We start from the raw sequence: 20,551 nt of genomic DNA, 5'->3' as shown, positions 1-20,551 counted from the left end.
AATTGCACCAGCCACAGACTTGCACGTTGCATAGGACTTTCATTTATACCTCTCTTAAGCAGGGATGGCTCAGCAGTTAAGAACACTGGCTGCCCTTCCAAAGGTCCTGAGTTCAATCCCCAGCATCCACATGGTGGCTCACCGCCGACTCTAACAAGATTTGATGCCCTCTTCTGGCTAGTATACATGCAGCGCACGCATACATAAAAGATAAGAACATAAAAAATTTTAAGAACCAATCACGAGCCTGGCATTTCACCCATAACAGGCACCTCAGTTAGTTCTCTGCCGAGCTGCTCCCTCTTGAAAGGGTGACTGAGGTCATCTGAAGTTCACTGATGCATGCCTGGACTGGACTGGAGTTTTCCGAGGTGCCTGGGGTTGTAGCAGCTGAGGCAGGAGCTGTGGCCTGAGCAGCTGCTGTGGTCACAGTTGTCTCTGCAGCAGAAGTTTCCTCAGAGTGACTGTGTTTGCTGAGAAAGTGAATCCCAGACCCTGGGATGGATGAGGCGTGATGAGGTCAAGGGCCAGAGGTTGAGCCACCGACTCTCCTAGACGCTCTGTTTCTATTTCCCTAAGGTCCTGCAGGTGGGGAGGACTTGCTCGCTGATCACGAATAGCCACCAAGAAGGGGCCAGGAAACTGCACTGTGCACAGCCCCAGCTCTCAGGAACCCTGAATCTTAGGCCTCACAATCCCTCAGGCCAAAACCTTGGAAGCTGTAACTCCAAGTCCAACACCACCCCCTGCAGGTTACTACAGAACACTACAACTGTTAGGTCAAACCAGAAAACGTTCAGAATATTGAGATAGAGACAAGTAAAATTGGACGGTTGTGGGAAAGTCAGTGCTTGGGAGTTACAGCCGCATTCATGACAGATTGTGTGAAACTTTGCCTCAGTTTCACTCTCCTGCACCAGGACCTGTCCCCAGCACACCATGGATCTCCAGGTCCTATTAGCTTTGTCCCACACAGTATGACTGAGCTAGGGCAGGCTTGGACACTTTGGATATAGCGTTACTTTGGTGCTCTGGGACTCCAGGGAGCCTGCTGCGTGTGGCCTGCTGGAGGCCACTTTAGATGGGGACCTCTGTGGTGCTTCCCATTGAGTCTTCCTTCGCCACAGTTGCTGTGGCCCTGGCCGCTGAGTTTTCAAATATAAGAATAATATTGTATATAAAGGGATCATTTGACATCCATTGTTTATACTAAGCCGGCACGTGTTCAATGTGAGGTCATTGTTAGAACTGAAAATTACCATAATCAAGAGGAGTCACTCATGGAAGGGAAGTAGGGGTGGGAGGGGGGTCAGTGGTTTCTAATCTAAACAAAAAGGAAGAGTCACTCATCTACTTACCAACTGTTTATTAGTGGATAAGACTAGGAGGTTACTAAAATTAAAGTCTGATACTTGACTTCCAGTTAGATCACAGGAAACAAATCAAACCTCGGCAGGCAGAGGCAAGCAGGCGTCACTGCAGCCCAACACTCTTCCGTGAAATTTAATACACTCGTCAGTGAATTTTTATGTCACGTGCTTAGCACGCTGAGTGGTTTCTGTCTGCCATATTTCCAACACAGCGTGCCAAGAAATGTGTGGGGCATCCTCCTTTCTTGAATATTAAATTGAGCATGTTCAGGAGCTCACATCTTAACAGCATGCCCGTGATGTGCCCATCTCTGAAGGGAGTATGTGGAGGCTCCCCGAGTAGCATCCAGGCACTTTGAGGAAGACATTGCTTTGGAAATGGCCACCTGTCCTTCCCTGCAGCAGTAGAGAAATCTTTCCCCTCCCGTTTCATGCTGGTTTGTTTGGACCATTGCATAGGCTACAGAACCATGACGCTGCGTTGTCTGTTAGACACAATTACTGTGACTAGACAGTCCGGGTCGGGAATAATGTAACTTTTTCCACATTGCAAAGGATTATGGGTAGTAATACAAAAATTCCCGTATTTTTGTTTTTCTTTTGCACAATGTTGTTCTCCTTAGGGGAAGAAGAGATTTCTGGTGGCTTAGCCCTCCCTCTTGTGGACACTTGTGAGATTGCAGTTGTGAGATTGCAGCTTGGGCTTTTAAGGGTGAAAAGAGGGAGGGGAAGGTCTCTGGGGTGCAAGGATCAGAACTCTCATTTTTGCTTTTGCAAATAACGTTTGCAGTGATTGCCAGAGCTAATGAGTGTGTTAGTTGTTGGTGACACAGACAAGACAACTAAGGGAGGAAGAACTTATTTGGGCCACAATTTGAGAGGACACCTAGTCCATAGTGGGGGGGAGGTTGGGGGCACAGCAGGAGGCATTGGGTTAGGCAGTGAGGAAACCGCCAGATGAATGCCGGTAACAGGGTCACTTTCTCCTTGTTATGCAGCCTGGAACCCCAGTCCATGGAATAGCACCCCTATTTCTAGCGGGTCATATCAGTTAACCTTTCCTGAAAATACCCACACAGACCGACCCAGAGGCCTGGCTCTTACTGGTTCTAGAGCCAGTCAAGCGGACACCCACTGTGTACCATCACCACGGGTGTCGGGTTAAGCGTGCACTCTTAGGTGCTTCTGCTATGTAGGCTGACCGGCTGTGGTCAGGGTGACAGACGTCTGGACCTCTGGGCATGTAGTGGCTACCAACAGTCCCTCTTTCTGGTCTCAGCGTGCCTCTGTTGTGGATGATCAACTGTATGGCCCCCAGGTTTCGACAGTTTCACGGATCTGTGGAAGAGAAGTAGTCCCGAGGGCGCTCCTATCTAACCGCGCAAGGTCACCATTTCCTTTGGTTGGGAAGTCAAACCCGTGTCTCATCCAAGGTCACAGATCTGGGGGGTGAGTGTCTGGCCAGGACATATTCTGGGATGTCTGCCCCATCTCTAACACCCACTCCTTTACTTGGCGACCTTGTAGTCTGCCTGTTCTACTCACCCTTAGCCTGTGGGTTCCAGGAGTAGCTACAGCAGTTGCAAGTAAATCAGACATTCATGCAGGCAGTGTCAGGTCCCCGGGGAGGACTGGGCAACAGTCAGTTTATGCTAATAGATAGGAATAGGACTGTCGGGGCCCATATCTGAGAATGGGCCTGTCCCCGAGGAAGAACCCCACAGGTGATGGCTTCATTCAGGTCCTGAGCTAAGGGGTGGGGGGTCTATGTCAATCTTCAAAGTGGCTTGGAACCCGAGGACTCGCTTTTCGTCCTGCCTTTCCTATGGGCTGGGCAGCCATAGTTCCTAGTTGTGCCCAGAGAATGTGACACAGTTGAGGACACAGTTGAGGTTGCTGAAGACCTGAACTTAAGGTTTATGTGGGCAAGCAGCATGTCCCCAGGACACCAAGGGAAGCAGACAAGGGATTCCGACTTTGTGGCATGGCGTTGAGCCTCAGCCTTGAGGCAGGGATGGCTGAAGCTGCAGTCAGTGAGTATAGTTGTTTGTTTAGTTTTCTTTTTTTTTGACTTTGTATTTTTTATTATAGCAGTCATATGGGACAAATTTTATGCAATTATTCTTTGGGAAAATGATTGAACACAATTCTAAGGAACCAAATTTTAATGCATTGTGTTTTCCATGGCTATTCCCATGTGCATTTCTAAAACAGAATGATACATGCTAAAACAGAATGTCTTGTTCTTGTTTTCATTATTTTTATTACATTTTTTTTTAGAAAAGAGCTTGCTCCACATGTCAATCCCAGCTCCCTCTCCCTCCCCTCCTCCCGCAGCTCCCCCTCACCGCCCCCCCCCATGTTTAGTTTTCTTTAAAGGTTGGGTTTCATGGGCTCGGGCTGGTCTTGAACTTGCTATGTAACTGAAGATGGCCTTGAGCTCTTGATCTTCCCTCCTTCACCTCACAAGGGCTGGGATTATAGACCTGCTCCACCACACCAGACTCCATGGCTGTTTGTAAACGTGGCTATTTAAAACCCTTGGGACGTCCCACCCCTGTTATTGACGGTGTGTTGTCCAAGCTAGATGGAGCTCTGAAAGTTGCTCAGCTCACATGTGCACTGTCCCCACACCATGGCCTCCTGAGCTGGAGTTCTGTCCCAGTTCTACGCTGGATGAAGTGGTATCCCAGACTTTCACCATAGCCTGACTTGGTGTCCTCCCATCCCTCCCAGGGAATGCTGCCACAGAGGGCTAGGAATCAAGAGTGGTGAGTTTTAGTTCAGAGCCTTCTATTGGCTTTTTACAGATCTCTCTGGACCGTGGTTTCCACTCTTTTTTTTTTTTTTTTGTCTCCAAGACAGGGTTTCTCTGTTGTGGCTTTGGAGCCTGTCCTAGAACTCGCTCTGTAGTCCGGACTGGCCTCGAACTCACAGAAATCTGCCTGCCTCTGCCTCCTGAGTGCTGGGATTAATGGTGTGTGCTGCCACCACCTGGTCTCTATTGGCTTTCTCCAGCCCCCTCAGGACCGTGGTTTCCACTCTTGCAGGCGAGGTGGAGGTAAGGGTGTCGGTCTCGTGGATCTATGCAGTATGAGCTCCTCTATCGGCTGTGGGTCAGCCTGGGTTGGTCCTTACCCTATCAGCTCTCTTTTTAGACCAGTGGGCACACTGTTTGCTTTGGGCCTTGCCAGCACAGACAGGGCCAGCAGAATGGACTCTTGTGCCACTTTTATTTTATTGCAGCCACTGTTCTTGTAAACACGTGGCATGGCACACTGCTGCTAATCTTTGAGCCTCTGAGTGTTTTCAGAATGGAATCCTCGTTGGCATGGCTTGTCTGAGCCTTCACTACTGTTTCCTGGAGCCTGCCTGCCGTGGGCTAGGCAGCTCGCCACATAGCCCTGTGCAGCAAGCATAGGCTCAGAGCACTGCCATGCAGAACAGAGCACAGAGTCTCTTGGGGCTTAAACTAGTAGTATCTAATCCGATTCCCACTGTGCCAACGAGGAAGTCGAGGCCCAGGGCAGCTGAAGGGATTCTCAATCGGCATTCAGCTCCAAGAATAGATTAACAAACAATCAACCTGAGCCGGTGCCCTTGATTCCGGCTTACGGCTCTCCATCGAAACCTAGCTGCCTGTTGCCTGAGCATGGCTCTCTGAAGCCTCGGTAAGAATAAACTCCCTGAGGGGCTGGATATGGCTCAGTCCATAATGCACTTGCCACACAAGCCTGAGGACCTCAGTCTGGATCTTATGCTGTGGCACAGTTCTCAACCCCAGTGCTGGGGCGCAGAGACAGGCAGATCCCCGGAGGTCATTGGTTAGCCGGTGTAGCAGAATCAGTGAACTCCAGGTTCAGCAAGAGATCCTGCCTCAAAAAACACAAGGCACACTGTTTTCCCAGTGTGTGCAAATGCACATGTACACACACACACAGACACTACACACACATACACACACACACACACTAACATAGGCATGTACATACACCCTCACCTGTAAGAAATAAATGCTAACACGGGAGTCAGAAGTTTCTAAAGATTGATGCCTGTTCATAGAACCCACACGGTAAACTTCAAACCTTCACACTTGAGTGAAGATATACCTACTGACTCTGTACCTGCTTGACGTTGACGGATCTGTTAGAGCAGAGACGTAGGTCTATGTCAACATCTGCAGGCAATCCTGGCCACCTCGTGTAGATGGGTTGTCAGAGAGTATGCTACCCTACATTTCTCTGGAAGGTTAAAATGCTGCAGGGATGTTTCATTGCAACCCCAAGTGTTAGCTAGATGCATGGGTGTGAGGGTGTCCAGACGACTATACACACGCTAAGCCTCTTGTGTTCCTCTCAGTCACGCACTAGGCCTCATGTCCTCTGTGGCTTCCTGTCTGCTAAGAGCACTTTCACCCTTGGCCTGCTGAAGACCGACCTTTGCAGACTGAGGGAAAGCCTCCTGTCCCTGCTCTGAGTCCTGGGCTTCCTGCCGCCATGGCCTGGGCACGTAGCTTGGATTGATTGCAATGGAGTTGGTGCCAGAGGGTCACACACTTGACACCTGCAAAGGTACCCTGCCGAGATCTGTTGATGGGTTTCCTAGGATATGTTTTGATCTATAAAACATGGAAAACCTTTGGGCTCCATTACAGAGACACAGGGCAATGCCCAACGCCAAGCATGCAGGCCAGGCTAGTGACCTCATGCCACAGAAACCATGCTTGTCTTAACATGAAGGTCGGCCTACTAAGAGAAACTGTTTGTGGTCTGAGCCCCTCAGCCTCTCTGTGGGAGAACCTACGCCTTATTATTTCAGTTCCACTGTGGGTGGAGTGCATTTCTGGGTGTGTTCATGGTGGCAGGTATAGTTAGGAAGGCCCTCACCCAAGAAACGAAGGGTGTCACGCTGTCATTGGTCTCAGGAGAGACACCAGCTAACTCACTAGGAGTACAAAGTAAAATCAATATTATGGAAATGGATCAATTAAGGAAAATGGGCATTTACCTTAATAGTCCCCGATAACAGGGGGGTTAAAATAAGAGTAGGAAAAATACTGTGTATGTGTGTCTTAGGGCTTCTATTGCTGTGAAGAGACACCATGACCATGGCAGCTCTTATAAAGGAAACTATTTCATTGCTGGCTGACTTACAGTTTAGAGTGCCAGCCACATTACATGCCAGAGAGGTGCAGTATCCTGTGTCTGGATCTATGGGGGGGGGCAGAATTGGTCCCTCATATGTAAAGACAGCATGAGACCTTGGGGCTTCCTCTGTGGACTGAAGATTCCTGCTCCCTATTACTTGGGGAAAATCTTTTCTTCCTCCCCCCCTCTCCTTCCTTCCTTCTTTCTGTTTTAAAGATAAAAAAAAAAAACAAACTATTACATATACAGTATGCCTGAAGGCCAGAAGAGGGCACCAGATCTCATTACGGATGGTTGTGAGCCACCATATGGTTGTTGGGGATTGAACTCAGGACCTCTGGAAGTGCAGTCACTGCTCTTAACCCATGAGCCATCTCTCCAGCTCCTACTTGGGGAAATCCGCACCCACAGGGGGATAGTGAAGGTGTGGGGATTATGGGAAGTGATGAGATCACCAGGTGGAGCCCAGGTACAAGAGGTTTATAGGGACTTAAAAAGAAACCCGTGAAGCTCCCTGTTCTTTCATCCGTGGAGGACATAGTCAGGAGGTGTGGTCTGTGGATTAAAAAGCTGTTCCCACCTGACCTACAGCCTCCAGAATTGAAAGAAATAAAGTTCTGCCATTAGCAAATCCCCAGGCTTCGGTCTTCCAGTGTGGCAGCGTGATTGGATTAGGAAATCGCTGTGCACAGACTTATTAAGTGGGATCTTAAGCTTTCCACAATGGTTCTACTGTGTACGAACTAGTGCACAGTGCCCTAAAATCAAGGAAGGATCCACACGGAGCCGGGAGAGGTGTGTACTTCCGGTACTCACCGAGAGAAGCCTGGTCCTGGGCAGCTGTAAGACCACGTAGACACCTCTGCAATAGTGCCAGAAAGAGGGTACCCATTAGGACCTAGATAACTTCACCCTAGTCTCTGGCTTATCGGAAGCCCGTACCAAGGAGTGAAGTGCATTCCTGGTGCTAGGACCAGTTGTGAAGCTCTCTGCACACCACCCTGATGGTACCTCAGGGTATTGTCTGTTCAGGTAACTCCAAAATGCTGGGGTTCCTGTTGCAACTGGGCCACTGCACCTTCACCAGTAGCCTCTCCTGGGCTCTCTTCAGGGACTATGGCACGTGGTGCTAAGCCTCTCTCTACTCTGGAGGTTTTACTGCAAAAGGAGGCTGACCCATTGACCAATGGCCTCTCATGGTGCCAAGCCTCAGCTGCTCTCCATAACCAACTTGGAAACTCTTATACATTACCAAGTTCAGCTGCCAACATAAGGTTGCGAACTTGGCTTCCTATGGACCACAGCTTCTGTGTGCCAACCCTGAAGAAGCATCCCCAGAAGACGTCACCCCAGTGATGTTGGCTTCTTCTTAATCCAGCTGACCAACAGCAATTGTCCCAGCAAGGCAAAGGTTTTGCTTCGGTGGTTCTGATCTCTTGTTAATGACAGCAGATTCTTCAGCCTCAGCTGACCAGGTACCACAGATTCTTAATACAAAATACCACACGAATTTCCCTGTTGAACCTTCCCAAGCTGAGCCTCTACTATCTACCCTACTCTTGCATTTATCTTCGAAGTCCCCAAATAGCTCATTAAGCTCTTAGGCTCTGAACGACTTTTCTAGCTCTAAGTTCCAAAGTTCTCCCACAGTCCTCTTCCAAACGTAGTCAAGTCTATCATAGCAATGTCCCACTACCTGCTTCTAGTTTCTGTCTTAGCTATGATCTCTGTGGCTGTTATAAAGCACCACGACCATGTCAGCGTACAGTTCCACATCACAGTCCGTCATCAAAAGAAGTCAGGGCAGGAACCTGAAAGCAGGAACTGAAGAGGAAACCACAGCTGCTTACTGCCTCGCCCCCCATGGCTTCCTCAGCCTGCTTTCTTATAGAACCCAGAACCACCTGCCCGGGACAGCACCGTCTACAATGGACCGAGCGTTTCCACATCAACCCCTAATTAAGAGAATTCCCTACAAGCCTGTATATAGGCCAATCTTTTTTTTGTTTTTCCCAGACAGGGTTTCTCAGTAGCTATGGAGCCTGTCTGCTCTGTAGACCAGGGTGGCCTTGAACTCACAGAGATTTGCCTGCCTCTGCCTCCCAAGTGATAGGATTAAAGGCGTTCGCCATATAGGCCAATCTTATTGGCAGCATTTTCTTCCCAAATGACTCTTGCTTGTGTCAAGCTGAAATGAGACACATATATTAGGTCACTGGGGTCCTATAAAGTGCACAAGTCACTGACTAAACATGCAAAGGATTTTTGGATAAGGCCGCAGTGGCCTTTATCCTAGGCCTTTCTGATACTTTTAGCTTGTTCCTCAAATTATTCTGACAAACCAGATGTGGGAACATGGATTCCTTTAAAGGCCTCCAGGTGCTTTGCAAGTAAAATTCTCACAGCAAACTTCTAGGTGGATGCTACTGCACACAACCCTAAGCTAGCAATACAGAGCTCTGTGGGACTGACTGGCTAGAATCCTCAAGCGACAGCCGTCGGCCCCTTCAGACTCCTCCTGTTGGCAGCTCGGCCACGCCAGGTGCATGCTATTTATACTTGGGCGCATGCTGTGTGGAAAGATGGACACCTGCCGTTATCCCTGCAGGTCAGAGGCTGTCAGTGGGAAGACTGAGCTTGAGCTTGCCCCACAGGCTGGCCCCTCTCAGGTGGGCCGCTCCTGTTAAATTCTCCCACGATAAAGCCACACCCAGACTGTAGTAATTTTCTAAATCAACACACACACACACCTGAAAATACACGGGGCTGCCATCTTCCCCGCCGATAGGTGCGCTGGCTAACGGGTGACCCGGATGTTTATGGATGCTCACATAGAGAAGCAACACGGCACGCGTCAGGGAGCCTTTGCTGAATGAGAAAACATGCCTGAGAATTTGGGCTGACCCTCACATCCTGTGTCTACATCTTGGTTGACGAAATACTAGAGTCGGCTCCCTCTTCAGGACAGTAGCCAGAGGGGCACAGAGTGGAGCACCTGGGACTTGGTACCGGCACTTTCTGCTTCCCCGTTTTTATTCGCCCCCTTGCATCTGGTGCTTCTCCTCTAGTGAGAGTCAGTGATTTATGATACAGGTATGGGTTTGGGAGAGGCAGTCCTGTGCCTAAATATAGCACCTCCTCTGGCCATAAATGGGAGGGAAGCACAGAGCTTTGCAGGGAGAAATTAGCTCTGCTGTCCTCAGCCAGTGTCTGGGATACTCTTCCGCAGTTGCTTTCTCCTCTTCTGACCCTTCTCCTCTGGGTGAGTCTCTCTTTTCCTTGGCTGTGATTTTGGGAGAGCACAGAGCATGCTGCATTTGCTTTCCCGTGGGGGCCAAGTTCAGAGTGAAGACTTACCTGCAGACACTCCTCACTGTAGGACAAGTCATATGATTGCACCCACGGTGGGCCTGTCTTGGGACTCTGCACTCAGCTTAGCTAGGATCTCTCCCCTTTTCTTCCCCTACCCCCTTCCCTTCCCTTCCCTTCCCTTCCCTTCCCTTCCCTTCCCTTCCCTTCCCTTCCCTTCCCTTCCCTTCCCTTCCCTTCCCTTCCCTGCCTCGCTTTTGAAGGGGGAGGGTCATATATCCCAGGCTGGTCTTGAACTTCCGATCTTTCTTGCCTTCAGCTCCTGAGTGCCAGAGTGCTGGAATCACAGGTGTGTGCCACCAGGTTTTTATGCCGTGCTGGGAATCAAATCCAGGGCTTCAGGCATGCTAGGCTAGTCCTCTACCCACTGAGCTACACCTTTATTTTCCTGTGTTCTGGGCCTTACTGTTGTATGATTTGACACCCCTTCCTGGTAGTTTGTGCCCCCGCTGGGTTTCCTGCCTGTTTTATTTTTTTAAAAACTGTTCCTAAATCAGCTGATTGATTTGATGTCTGGGGTTCTTACAAAGGATCAGAGATGAAGGGAGGAGGAGAGGGTGGACCAGAAGGAGGATACTTTCTTGTGAGTGGAGGGCAGAGAAACACCAGGCGTTCAGCTTAGAGCTTGGGCAGGGCTGGGAATTGTGGGTTGTCGGGTTTCCTTGCCTTGCACATTTGGAGTTTGGATCCCGCAGGTCTCCAGCCCCATGCCTTATGCAGAGCTGTGCGCAGACAGTAGTACCTGCAGGGGTGGGGTAGGGTGGGGGTTGGGGGGAAGCTCATGCTGCATTCGAGGGCCAGAAACACTCGGCTTTCTCTGTCACCTGCCCCACATTCCTTCCATACTGGGTGCAATAAAAACAGGAAGCAAAGAGCACATGGGACCAAGACACTTAAAGGTGATATTGAATAAATTGGGGCCCCAGATAAAAACCCGTCCTAGGAGCCAAGAGCTCAGTTTCCGGGGCCCACGCCAACTCCATGTGCCCTCTGGAGATGCTGTGCCCATGAGCTCACCAACTGACACTTCTGGGTCTGCAAAGGCAGAACGAGGGTTAGCCGCTGAATGCTCTGCAAGGCTGTTGGATCATATTTGCAGCGCATTTGTACGAAACGCACATGAACCAGGGAGCTTATTACCCAAAGGACGGTTACATGCAGAACCAGGGAGATTGTCCCAAGAACTCTACGGTCTTGATGGCTTCTGGGAAATAGGGTGCTGCTGTTGGCTACTGTAAGGATTGCCCAAGTGGGAGCTGCCTGGGATCATTTCTGAGTCAAATTCAACACTATTAAAGTATTATGGGGAGCCAGTGATCCCTCAAAGACAGCTGAGCACTTGTGAACAACAAAGTTGGACCCTTCTCTATTTCACGCCAAGGCTCTCAAAGGAGGGGTCCTGCTGAACCCAGGCATGTTTAATTGATTCTCAATGACCTCAAGGCTTGATTTGTGCCCAGTTGTTGTTTTAATGGTCCTTTTTGGCAGTAAGTCATTTTGAAAACCCTTTGAACAAATAGGTCCTAATATGAATGAGCTGAGTGAAAAATCTATCTCATGAGCTCCAGGCTTGTTTCTTGTGGTCTGCCCTGTGTCCGCTGATTCTCCCTCCCTCCTTCAATTATTTTTATTCCATGTACCTATGAACTTTGACATTTTTTAGCCGTGCAAGTAATTTCCTTAATTGCATATGAGTAAATGCTTTCAACCAGAAATGCTTTCAACCAGACATATCTTCACAAGCTAGAACCGAGTTTAGTGACACAAGAGAGGTCATTCCCACTGTCCCTTGCAGGGAGGGCCAGAACAAGGTACATCACAGACACAGAGCCCCAGTACTGGGGACAGGCTCGAGTTTCATGGTGGTGTCATAATTCCTAAACATGTCAGAGGCCCGAGGGTGTGGTTCCAGAGCTGGGCTGAGGCAGAAAGTGTCTGGGAGTGGTCAAAGGAGCAGCTGGTGTCTTGGCTCTGCTGGAATGCACCAGTCCTTTGAGTGGGCAGGGCGTGCTCATCTAAGAGGGTTCGACATTACTGGTCAGCATGGCCTCTGATGGCAGTTACGTACAGCCACTGACACACGCTGCTGGAGGCAAGGGGTATTTAGAGGAGTATTTCTGGCACTAGTTCAGTCCCCTGGTTTTACAGTGAACCACACAGTAGCCTGACGTTGTAAGGGTTCAGGCCCTGGGGTATCCAGAACCAAAGCCTCTCTGTGCTTCTGAATTCCGGGGAATCATCAGAACCTGCGCTTTGGAGAAGAGACACTCCTCATCTTTTTGGGTATGTGTGGGGTCACTTAGAGTACTTCTGAAAGAGGACAGTGGCAGCGTGACTCTGGGTGAGCTCTTGGAGGTCCCTTTCACGTCTGAGCACCCAATACTCCAAGACTGCAGCCCAAGACCTTTTTCTGGGCCACAGGAATGTCCTTCTAGGAGAGTTCATTGATAGAGATGGGGTTGGGAGCCCAGCCTGACTCAGGAAAGTTCTGAAGTGAGAAATCCCAAGGAGTCAGCAATGTCTGCAGAGTGCACACTGGGGTCCCGCGAGGCCTCTTTTTCCTCTGCTGTGTCTTGCTGGGATTGAGACTGGAAGCAATCTCCTGCCCAGAAATCTCATGCTGTGGAGCGGAAGGTCCCACACATGGTGTTCAGGTGCACTGATCCGGCTGGCATTGTCCCCTAGCCATGAACTCTAAGGTACCACCTTCTTGGAATCCAGTGGTCTTGGGCTCAGCGCTGGCGGACACACATGCCAGTTGCTCCAAAAGGCAGTGCTTTGAAAATGCATACTGTGGAGAGTGCCTGCACTTGGATTGCCCTCGACTCCTGGCTTTGATGGCCTTAGGGGGACAAAGTATAGGATTAAGTGCAGTGAAATGCTGTTGCCCTTGTCAAAGGCACCCAGGGGATGTATCTGCAGTGGGTCTGTGTGTCAGAGTGAGGGGCCCAGGAAACATGACCACTTAAGGCAGGTGGTTCCTTGCTAATCACTACAAAGTGTGTGTTCCTCACACACGAAGTGTTTGAAGACTTCCAGGCCCACCGGACGGCATGTGATATGGTGTCAGAGACATCACGCTGTGTGCTGTCTGTGCCTGGAACATTGAGTGGGACATTCAGGCTAGTTAAAGGGAAGAGGGCCATTGAGGTATAAGGACCCATGTCCTCTCACATCACACAGAAGCATGTGTCTAGTGACATGTTCTACCAGGGATGTAGCATCTGTTTGGAATTATTTTTGCAAAAACAAAACAAACAAAAACAAAAAGACAAAAAAACAATTTGAAAGCTAACATAGCATAAACAATATGTACATAAACATATGGAATGACATGATAGTCTATGTTTCTGATGAAGAATTTGAATTCATCAGGGCAGATGGATGTGGGAAGAAATCCTGGAGAGGAAACTAGCTTTAATGGTGGCTATCTCTGTAATGCTGGTCTGCCTTTAGTCCCCACATATGCACGGTCCAGAGACAGAAGGGACAGCATGGACAGCAGACCTTTCTTGGGGATCGCTTTGCCGAGGTACAGCTGAGGCTCTCCCACGTTAAAGTGAGAGGGTTTTTCGGGTACATCTTCCCATCTGCATGGTTCACTATCACAATGACCTCGTGACTGAGACAGCCATGGAGTCTGTTTGCTGCTCTATGCCAAGCACAGTGCCAGCTATTACCTAGATTCAGTGTGGAATATCAGAGCCGGAGAGATTAGGAATAAAGCCCCAAGGCTGTGTCACAGAGCTAAGTCCCAGGGAGTCTGGCACCTGACCTCTGAGTTCTCCTTCAAGGCTGGCTGGGTTGGTTCTGTGTGGCCCTTAGGGTACAATGTCTTTTGACACGTTTGTAACCAAGGGATGGTGGCACACTCTGTGGAGTCTGTGGAGGCACACTTGACCTCTGGAACAGGACATGGCCTCTTAACATGCCGGATTTTAGAAAGAAATACTGAAATAACCACAGAGGGCCCCGGCACAGAAGTTTACTGACCTTGGCGGGAGTGGGGGATGGGCTGGCCTGTGTTTGGATAATTCTCAGGATCTTCCTGTAATTCTGCGATCCCAGTTTTAACTGGAACGGATCAGGGGGTAAATTATGCAATATGGCAAATTTTCCAATCTATTGATGAATAGATTGTTGAATGATGAAGAGGACTGAAACGGTGGTAGCTTCCTCTCTGAGCTGCCCTCAAGTTTCCATCCTGAGCTTGCATTCCCTTCAGTTCACCTGAGTGGCAGCCTCAGAGCTGTGCTGCGGGCTCTAAACACAGCAGCCGACTCAGAGCAGAGGCCTGGGCAGTTAATTGTATTGTATCTGGGAAACCGAAGATCACAGAGACAGAGGAGAGCTGCCTCTGAGTGATTGCATAGAGATGACCAAAGGGGCCAGGGGTGAATTTGTGCAATAGATGAACACATGTAATCCCTGCGATGCTCCAAAACCTCTCGGGAGAATCTCACCTGGACTTGCTTACTTTTTCACATCTTGGGGTTTCATTGCTGTCTTGGTTTGTGTTTTCCTGCATCTGCTCCAACCATGCTACCAGACGCCCACAGTTCATGGCTTCAAATGACCCTTGGAGACAATGGGGCATTAGCGATTTTCCAATACCCCTGGGCCAGCCACTGGAAGTTTCGGGTGTGGCTGCAGCCTTCCCGGAGTAATGCCCTGCTGCACACCATGTTCCCACCTTGCTTCGGAACCATTCCTGTTGCCTGACCTCTGTCTGCTGACTTGGTCACCCCCCAGGGCGCTTCCCACATGTCCCCTGCTGGGGGCCTTTCTGGCTGCCCTCTCTTCTCCTTTGTAGGGCACACTGTATCTCTGTGTGGCCTGTGGCTCTTGTCCTGTCAAGTATCTGTTTACTTCCCTAATCGGTTTAAATTATTTTTACCCTCTGTACTCACACTGCTTTTTGTGTTGCCCTGAGCACATTAGGCATTCTAGAAATACTGCTAAGAAAGAAATTAAAGGCAGCATGTAGTCACGGTTTCTGATTTTCATGGAAGCTGACAAAAAAATAAAATAAAACTGGGCTCCAGAGAAGTCTGTGCATTCTGTGGTTATTGCTGAGGGTGATTTCTATCTGTGTAAAATCCTCCACATCTCCACATTGCCCCTCTGGATCAGAGTAGCCTTTGAGTGTGTGTGTGTGTGTCTGTGTGTGTGTGTGTGTGTCTGTGTGTGTCTGTGTTGGTCTATCTGGACATGTGTCTGTGTCTCTGTGTGCTCCTGTGTCTGCATGTGTCCATCTGTTTCTGTGTATCCGTGTTTGTGCGTGTGCCGGTCTGTGTATGTCTGCTCTCTCTCTGTCTCTCTTAGTCCATCTCTGTGTCTCTTTCTCTCTGTGTGTGTGTGAAGGTCAGAGATCAATGCCAGGCGTCTCCTCAGTTGTTCTCTACCGAACTTTGAGACAGGTCTCTCCCTGAGTCGAGAGATCCCCAGTCTCTGGACTGCCAGGCCAGTGAGCTCCTGGACTCCTCCTTCAGCCAGTCTGCCACCTCCAGCTCAGAGTTCCAGGCGTGTAGCACTGAGTCTTTGCCCTGCGTGCTGGGGATGCTTTGTAGGGCTCCGTGCCTACACAGCAAGCACTGTTTCCACAGAGCCGTTGCCCCAGTCCCGCCTTCTCCCTTGGAATGATGCAGAATGTTCAGGCAGAGATCACAGGACATGGTTCCTCATGCACCTTTCTCTCCCAGAAGCACCCAAGATGTCCCTGGTGGCAGTCCCTTTCTACCAGAAAAGACACAAGCACTTCGACCAGTCGTATCGAAATATCCAGACCAGGTACCTCCTGGACCAGTATACATCAAAAAAGTAAGTGGACAGGTCTTGTCTAGACTACCTGGATTCTGAATGTGTAGCTTTCACGTTTTCCGGCTAGAAACTGTGCTGGCCCCTGAAATCTGGGGGTGAAATGGTTTGTGGGAAGCCTGAAAGTAGGGAGGCACACATCTCTGATGTACACATCCCTTTTGAAGAGTAAACACTGGCTGGGTTGCATGGCCCAGCTGGGTGGAGTTGTCACATATCCTGCAGGGCCCAAGGGCTGACTCTGAGCCCACTGGTGGAGGTGCCCAAGATTATGCAGTACAAGCCCACTGACTTTATACTCTTCCCAGTGTGTTCTAGCAGTGGGACCTAAATAATCACTCACAGTATGGGACCAGGAGGAAAGCAGTGGAAAGAATTGGCAGGGTCCATAGGTATCAGAGCAATAATGGAAATGAAGTCTGTTCTGACCACAGTTCCCCCACCTCAGTAGTACAGGTGCAAGCCCTGAGTGTCCTCCCTGCCAAGGACAGGTGAAATCTAGTCCACCTACATCTTAATGCTTCTGAAGGACGAGGTTTCTTCCTGGCCAAGCTCCTGAAGGACAAGGTCTCCTCCAGCTTACAGCTTGTGCCTCCCTGGCACCATTTGTGGGTCAGCCTATCTACAGCTTCAGCGGGCTGATTGGAGGGCGGGGAGCAGGAAGAGGCCTCTGAGTCTGGCCTTCTCTTGCTGTAGGTGCCTGCCACATGTCACCAGCACCCTATATTTAGAAATGCTTGTGGCATCCGTCTAGTTGCCATCCCTTGTTATAAACAAAGCCAAACATTTGCAGCCCATCTCAACAGAGATTGAGATTCTAACACACACACACACACACACACACACACACACACACACACACACACACACACACACAGTATCTTGGCTGAAAATCAGGAAGGATGGTTCAGGGAAGGGGAACCAGCAGCCACAGGGAGCCCAGGGCCGTGTTTTTCAGAGGGTCTTTGCAGACTAAGGGAGGATGCCACATGCAAAGATGCAGGCTTGGGTTTAGGTGTAAACACACATATGTGTGCTTGTGCTTGTAGGCATATATACCAATGTATGTGTGTACCTGCACAAGTAGAGATGTTTGGGAACGTGTGTGTGTGCGTGCACGCGCGCGCGCGTGTGTGTGTGTGTGTGTGTGTCCATGGCTATGCATGCTCCTCCTTGTGTTAGTGTTATATATATTGATGTATGCGTGCGCCTCCGTATGTGGTATGCTGTGGTAATATATTGTTTATGATTTAATAAAGCTTGCCCGGGGATCAGAATGCAAAGCCAGCCACACTGTTAGCCATAGAAGCTGGGCAGTGGTGGCACACACCTTTAGTCCTAGGACTCAGGAGACAGAGGCAGATGGATCTCTGTGAGTTCAAGGCCATCCAGGGCTACATTCGAGTGAATCAGTCTAAAAGAGAAACGGCACTAGAAAGGTGTGTGAGAGGAGTGTAGCATTCAGTGTTCTTGGCAATTAGCCTCCAGCCATGTTGAGGTCAGGATCACCCCAGCACCGGTAGAGGTAAGAGCTTTCTGGTAACTTGGCTGCTTTGCTTCTCTGATCTTCAGCCTGAACCCCGACATCTATCTCTGGGTTTTTATTTTTCATGTTACAGAATGTATGCATATACATGTATGAGGTGTGCCTGGGTACATCTGTATGGACTACTCGTGGGCATTCATGTACATATATGGGCACGTATGTGCCTATGCTCTGGGTGCATGTGTGTGTGCTGCAGGGAGGGTTGGATGTGTGGAAAGGAAGCAGTGTATGTTAGCATACGTGTTAGTAATTTTCCAGCACACCTGACCGTTTTCACTATTTGTCCAGGCGAGCAACTACCCAGTCATCATCTGAGAGGTCTCTTTCAGAGAGGTCCTCTTCGCAGAGAGCTTCCAGTCAGAGCTCCATTAGGGGGGTGACCTGCAGGCTCTGTGCAAAGCGAGTGAGCTCCGCAGAAGAAGAGGAAGCTGAAAATGAAAATAGGTAACTGCTTTGCGTCCTCCGTCGGCTGCTGCCCGTAGCACCTGTGTTTCTAAGTGCTGGCATTCAATTCAGCTGTGGGATGGGTAACCTTGGGCAGAGAAGGGCAAAGGGGTACTAGCTGGGGAGGTTCAGCAGGCAGAAGCCAGGCTTGCTTATAACCACAGTGGAGAGCTTCTTTCCATCACTTGCTTACTGTTTACCATCCGATGTGAGTTCCAACACACAAAGAATGGGGACAGCATCTCCATCATTATACTGGCCAGGGCTGAGGCGTGGTTTTTGGCATACCCTCTGTGCTCAGATCCCTGCCTTTCTAAGCCACCAGGAGCCTCAGGCTCCACAGCCGAGTTTCCATCACAGCCTCCATGGCTGTTGTCCCTTGGAGCAAGGTCATCTTCTGAGGAGGCAGCCAATATTTAAACAGCTGTCTCTGTGGACACCAAGGGCTACCTAGGGTTCCATCAATCATCATATCTGTCATAGGGAAGAGAAGGACCAGCCAGGATGCCAGTCCTAAAGTTACAAAATCTGAGTGATGGAGAAACAGCTGGTGGTCGTGCATCGGTCTTTCAAGAAAAACACAAGTAGGTCTGGAGAGGTGGCTCACTAGTGAAGACACTGGCTGCTCTTGCAGGGGATCTGAGTTTGATTCCCCAGTGCCTCCCAACCACTTGTAACTCCAGGTCCAGGAGATCCCACACCTCTGGCCTCCTCCTGCACCCTGCACCCATGGACACAGTGACCCCGAGAGAATACCATGAGCAGTCACATACTTTATGCCCACTGTGTAGTTCTCCCACCCCTCCCTACCATTTCCCAGAAGTTCTCTTAAAGAAACTCCAGTTGGCAAGGACACATGCGAGCTGGGTAAGCATGCTTCATTTGAAAGTTGCTCAGTGGTGGAGTAACTGGACTAGCGGTGGATAGCCCAAAGGATGTCTTTTCAGTTGTCCGGAGAGTACAGTTATCCAGCCACAACGATACATTTCAGAACTGTAGCACAAAGAGGGATGGCAGCAAGATTCCTGGTACATTTAGATTCCTAGCATATTATTCTTTTAAATCCGGGGACAGTAAATCCATCGTCCTAGGAATTCTCAGCAATGTCAAAGTTACAAATATTTTTAAGCACATTTCTAGTAACATTTAAAGTATCATTTAGTTAAAATGTGTGTTTAAAGAATAAAATTCTGGGTGGTGGTGGTACATGCCTTTAATTCCAGCACTCTGGAAGCAGAGGCAGGTGGATCTCTGTGAGTTCAAGGCCAGCCTGGTCTACAGAGTGAGTTCTGGGAAAGTCACACAGAGAAACACTGTCTCAAAAACAAACAAACAAAACCCAAATAAACAAAGCAACACAACAACACAAAGACCAAAAGACTAAATTGCACCAAGTTCAGTATTACTTACAAAGAACTACATCCTAGAGGAATATTCAGACAGTGAAATAATAATTTAAAATTCAGGTCTTGCAGTAAGATAACAGCTCTCCAAGGAATCACGTGGATACCGCCCACTTAAGGTCTTAGTTTACATTGAAATGTGCTATACCTTAAGAGTTCATTCAGAGGAAAGACTTGAAGAATACTATATATGTGGATTTCTTCATCTCTTCTTATAAAATAAATTCTGTATATGCCTTAGGTATATCGTGCCATGCAAATTGTATTAATTGATTTTATTATAAAGTGAGGGCTTCTGGTGTTAAGGCATGACTTCAGAGTGTAAGCGGTGTGGGATGGGGGTGTAGTGCAGTGGAGAGAGCATCTGTGGTGTTTTGGGTATCGTCCTAAGCCCCACATAATCCGGGAATGGTGGCACATGACTGTATTCCCAGCAATTGGGAGATAGAGGTGAGAGGATCGGAAGTTCAAGTCATCTTTGGTTCTATAGTGAGTTCCAGGTCAACCTGGGCTGCATGGGACATAAACACTCTGAAGTTTTATGTATTCAATTGTTTTGGAAAGATATCTTCTGATTATATTTAAGTTTGGGGACTAGATATTGGGTATTTGAGCCACACTGTTTTATGCCCATCAGTTATATATCAGTGTGACTTTGAACAGGATATGCAAGTTCTTGTCCCTCATTGTCCTCTCTGTAGGGTGAGGAGAGTGACATCATTAACTTGAACAGTTGGTATGTTGGTTATAAGTCTTGCACAGTTTTGGGGCAGTCCCAGTGGACGGAAATCTCCATGACACAGAACTTTTGCATTGGAGTCTCTCACTTGGAGTCTAGGTTTGAGTTCTGATGGCACCTCTTAGCCTACTGTAGATGTCAATCCTCTTGGTAGGTATAGGATTGCAGGTGTGGGGCTGGCCAGCCTTTAATGGACCCTACTATCCGCCATGGAATCATAATATTTTACTTTCATCATTCATGTGGTGTCTTCACCATGTATGGTCTTGAGATCACTTCTTCCTCTGAAAGTAGATTGGGTGGCTAGTGAGTGATCCCGGGGTTGAGGGAGATGATACCATTGCATTGTGGGGGTAGCTGTGCAGGATGAGTGAGCCCTGCTGAGCACCAATGGGAGGGGCAGTCATTCATTCTATGCCACCACTCTCACCAGGCCTAGTTGTTATCACAAGCTCTAACCATTCCTTGAAGACATTAGTCCAGTCTGGTATGGGACTTTGGCAGGAAGGGGTGACTCTGACTTCCCAGGACTAAGACTGACATTTCTTCATTGTTTATGGACATTCAGCCTCTACATGCAGGGATCTTTCCAAGCACCCACATGTACATACCCCTGAAGGACTCCAAGGCATGGCCAAGTAGTCCTGTCTCCCATGCCAAAGAAAGCAAGAGATGTATGCTGTGCGTTTCCATGTTACTAAACCACACTCCTGCTG

General features: G+C 49.0%; 1 protein-coding gene across 8 annotated transcripts in view; it reads left to right on the top strand.

Moving 5' to 3' along the window:
• The window catches only part of Myom2 (myomesin 2), a 114,405-nt gene that overhangs the window by 28,790 nt on the left and 65,064 nt on the right, over positions 1–20,551 (top strand). For 2 of the 8 annotated variants that reach the window (XM_040733604.1, XM_040733605.1), the window contains exons 2-3: positions 15,589–15,706; positions 17,538–17,693. In XM_040733604.1, coding sequence (XP_040589538.1) covers positions 15,600–15,706; positions 17,538–17,693 — 263 coding nt within the window. In that variant the 5' untranslated portion in view covers positions 15,589–15,599. Of the gene's footprint in view, positions 1–9,630; positions 9,780–10,145; positions 10,176–12,007; positions 12,170–15,588; positions 15,707–17,537; positions 17,694–20,551 lie in introns of those variants that run through there. The other 6 variants (XM_021234413.2, XM_021234412.2, XM_021234414.2 and 3 more) reach the window with 6 other exon arrangements.

This window comes from Mesocricetus auratus, unplaced genomic scaffold (genome assembly GCF_017639785.1).
Source record: "Mesocricetus auratus isolate SY011 unplaced genomic scaffold, BCM_Maur_2.0 Super-Scaffold_100031, whole genome shotgun sequence".
Lineage (NCBI taxonomy): Eukaryota > Metazoa > Chordata > Mammalia > Rodentia > Cricetidae > Mesocricetus > Mesocricetus auratus.
This window is presented reverse-complemented; position numbering and strand designations above follow the sequence as displayed.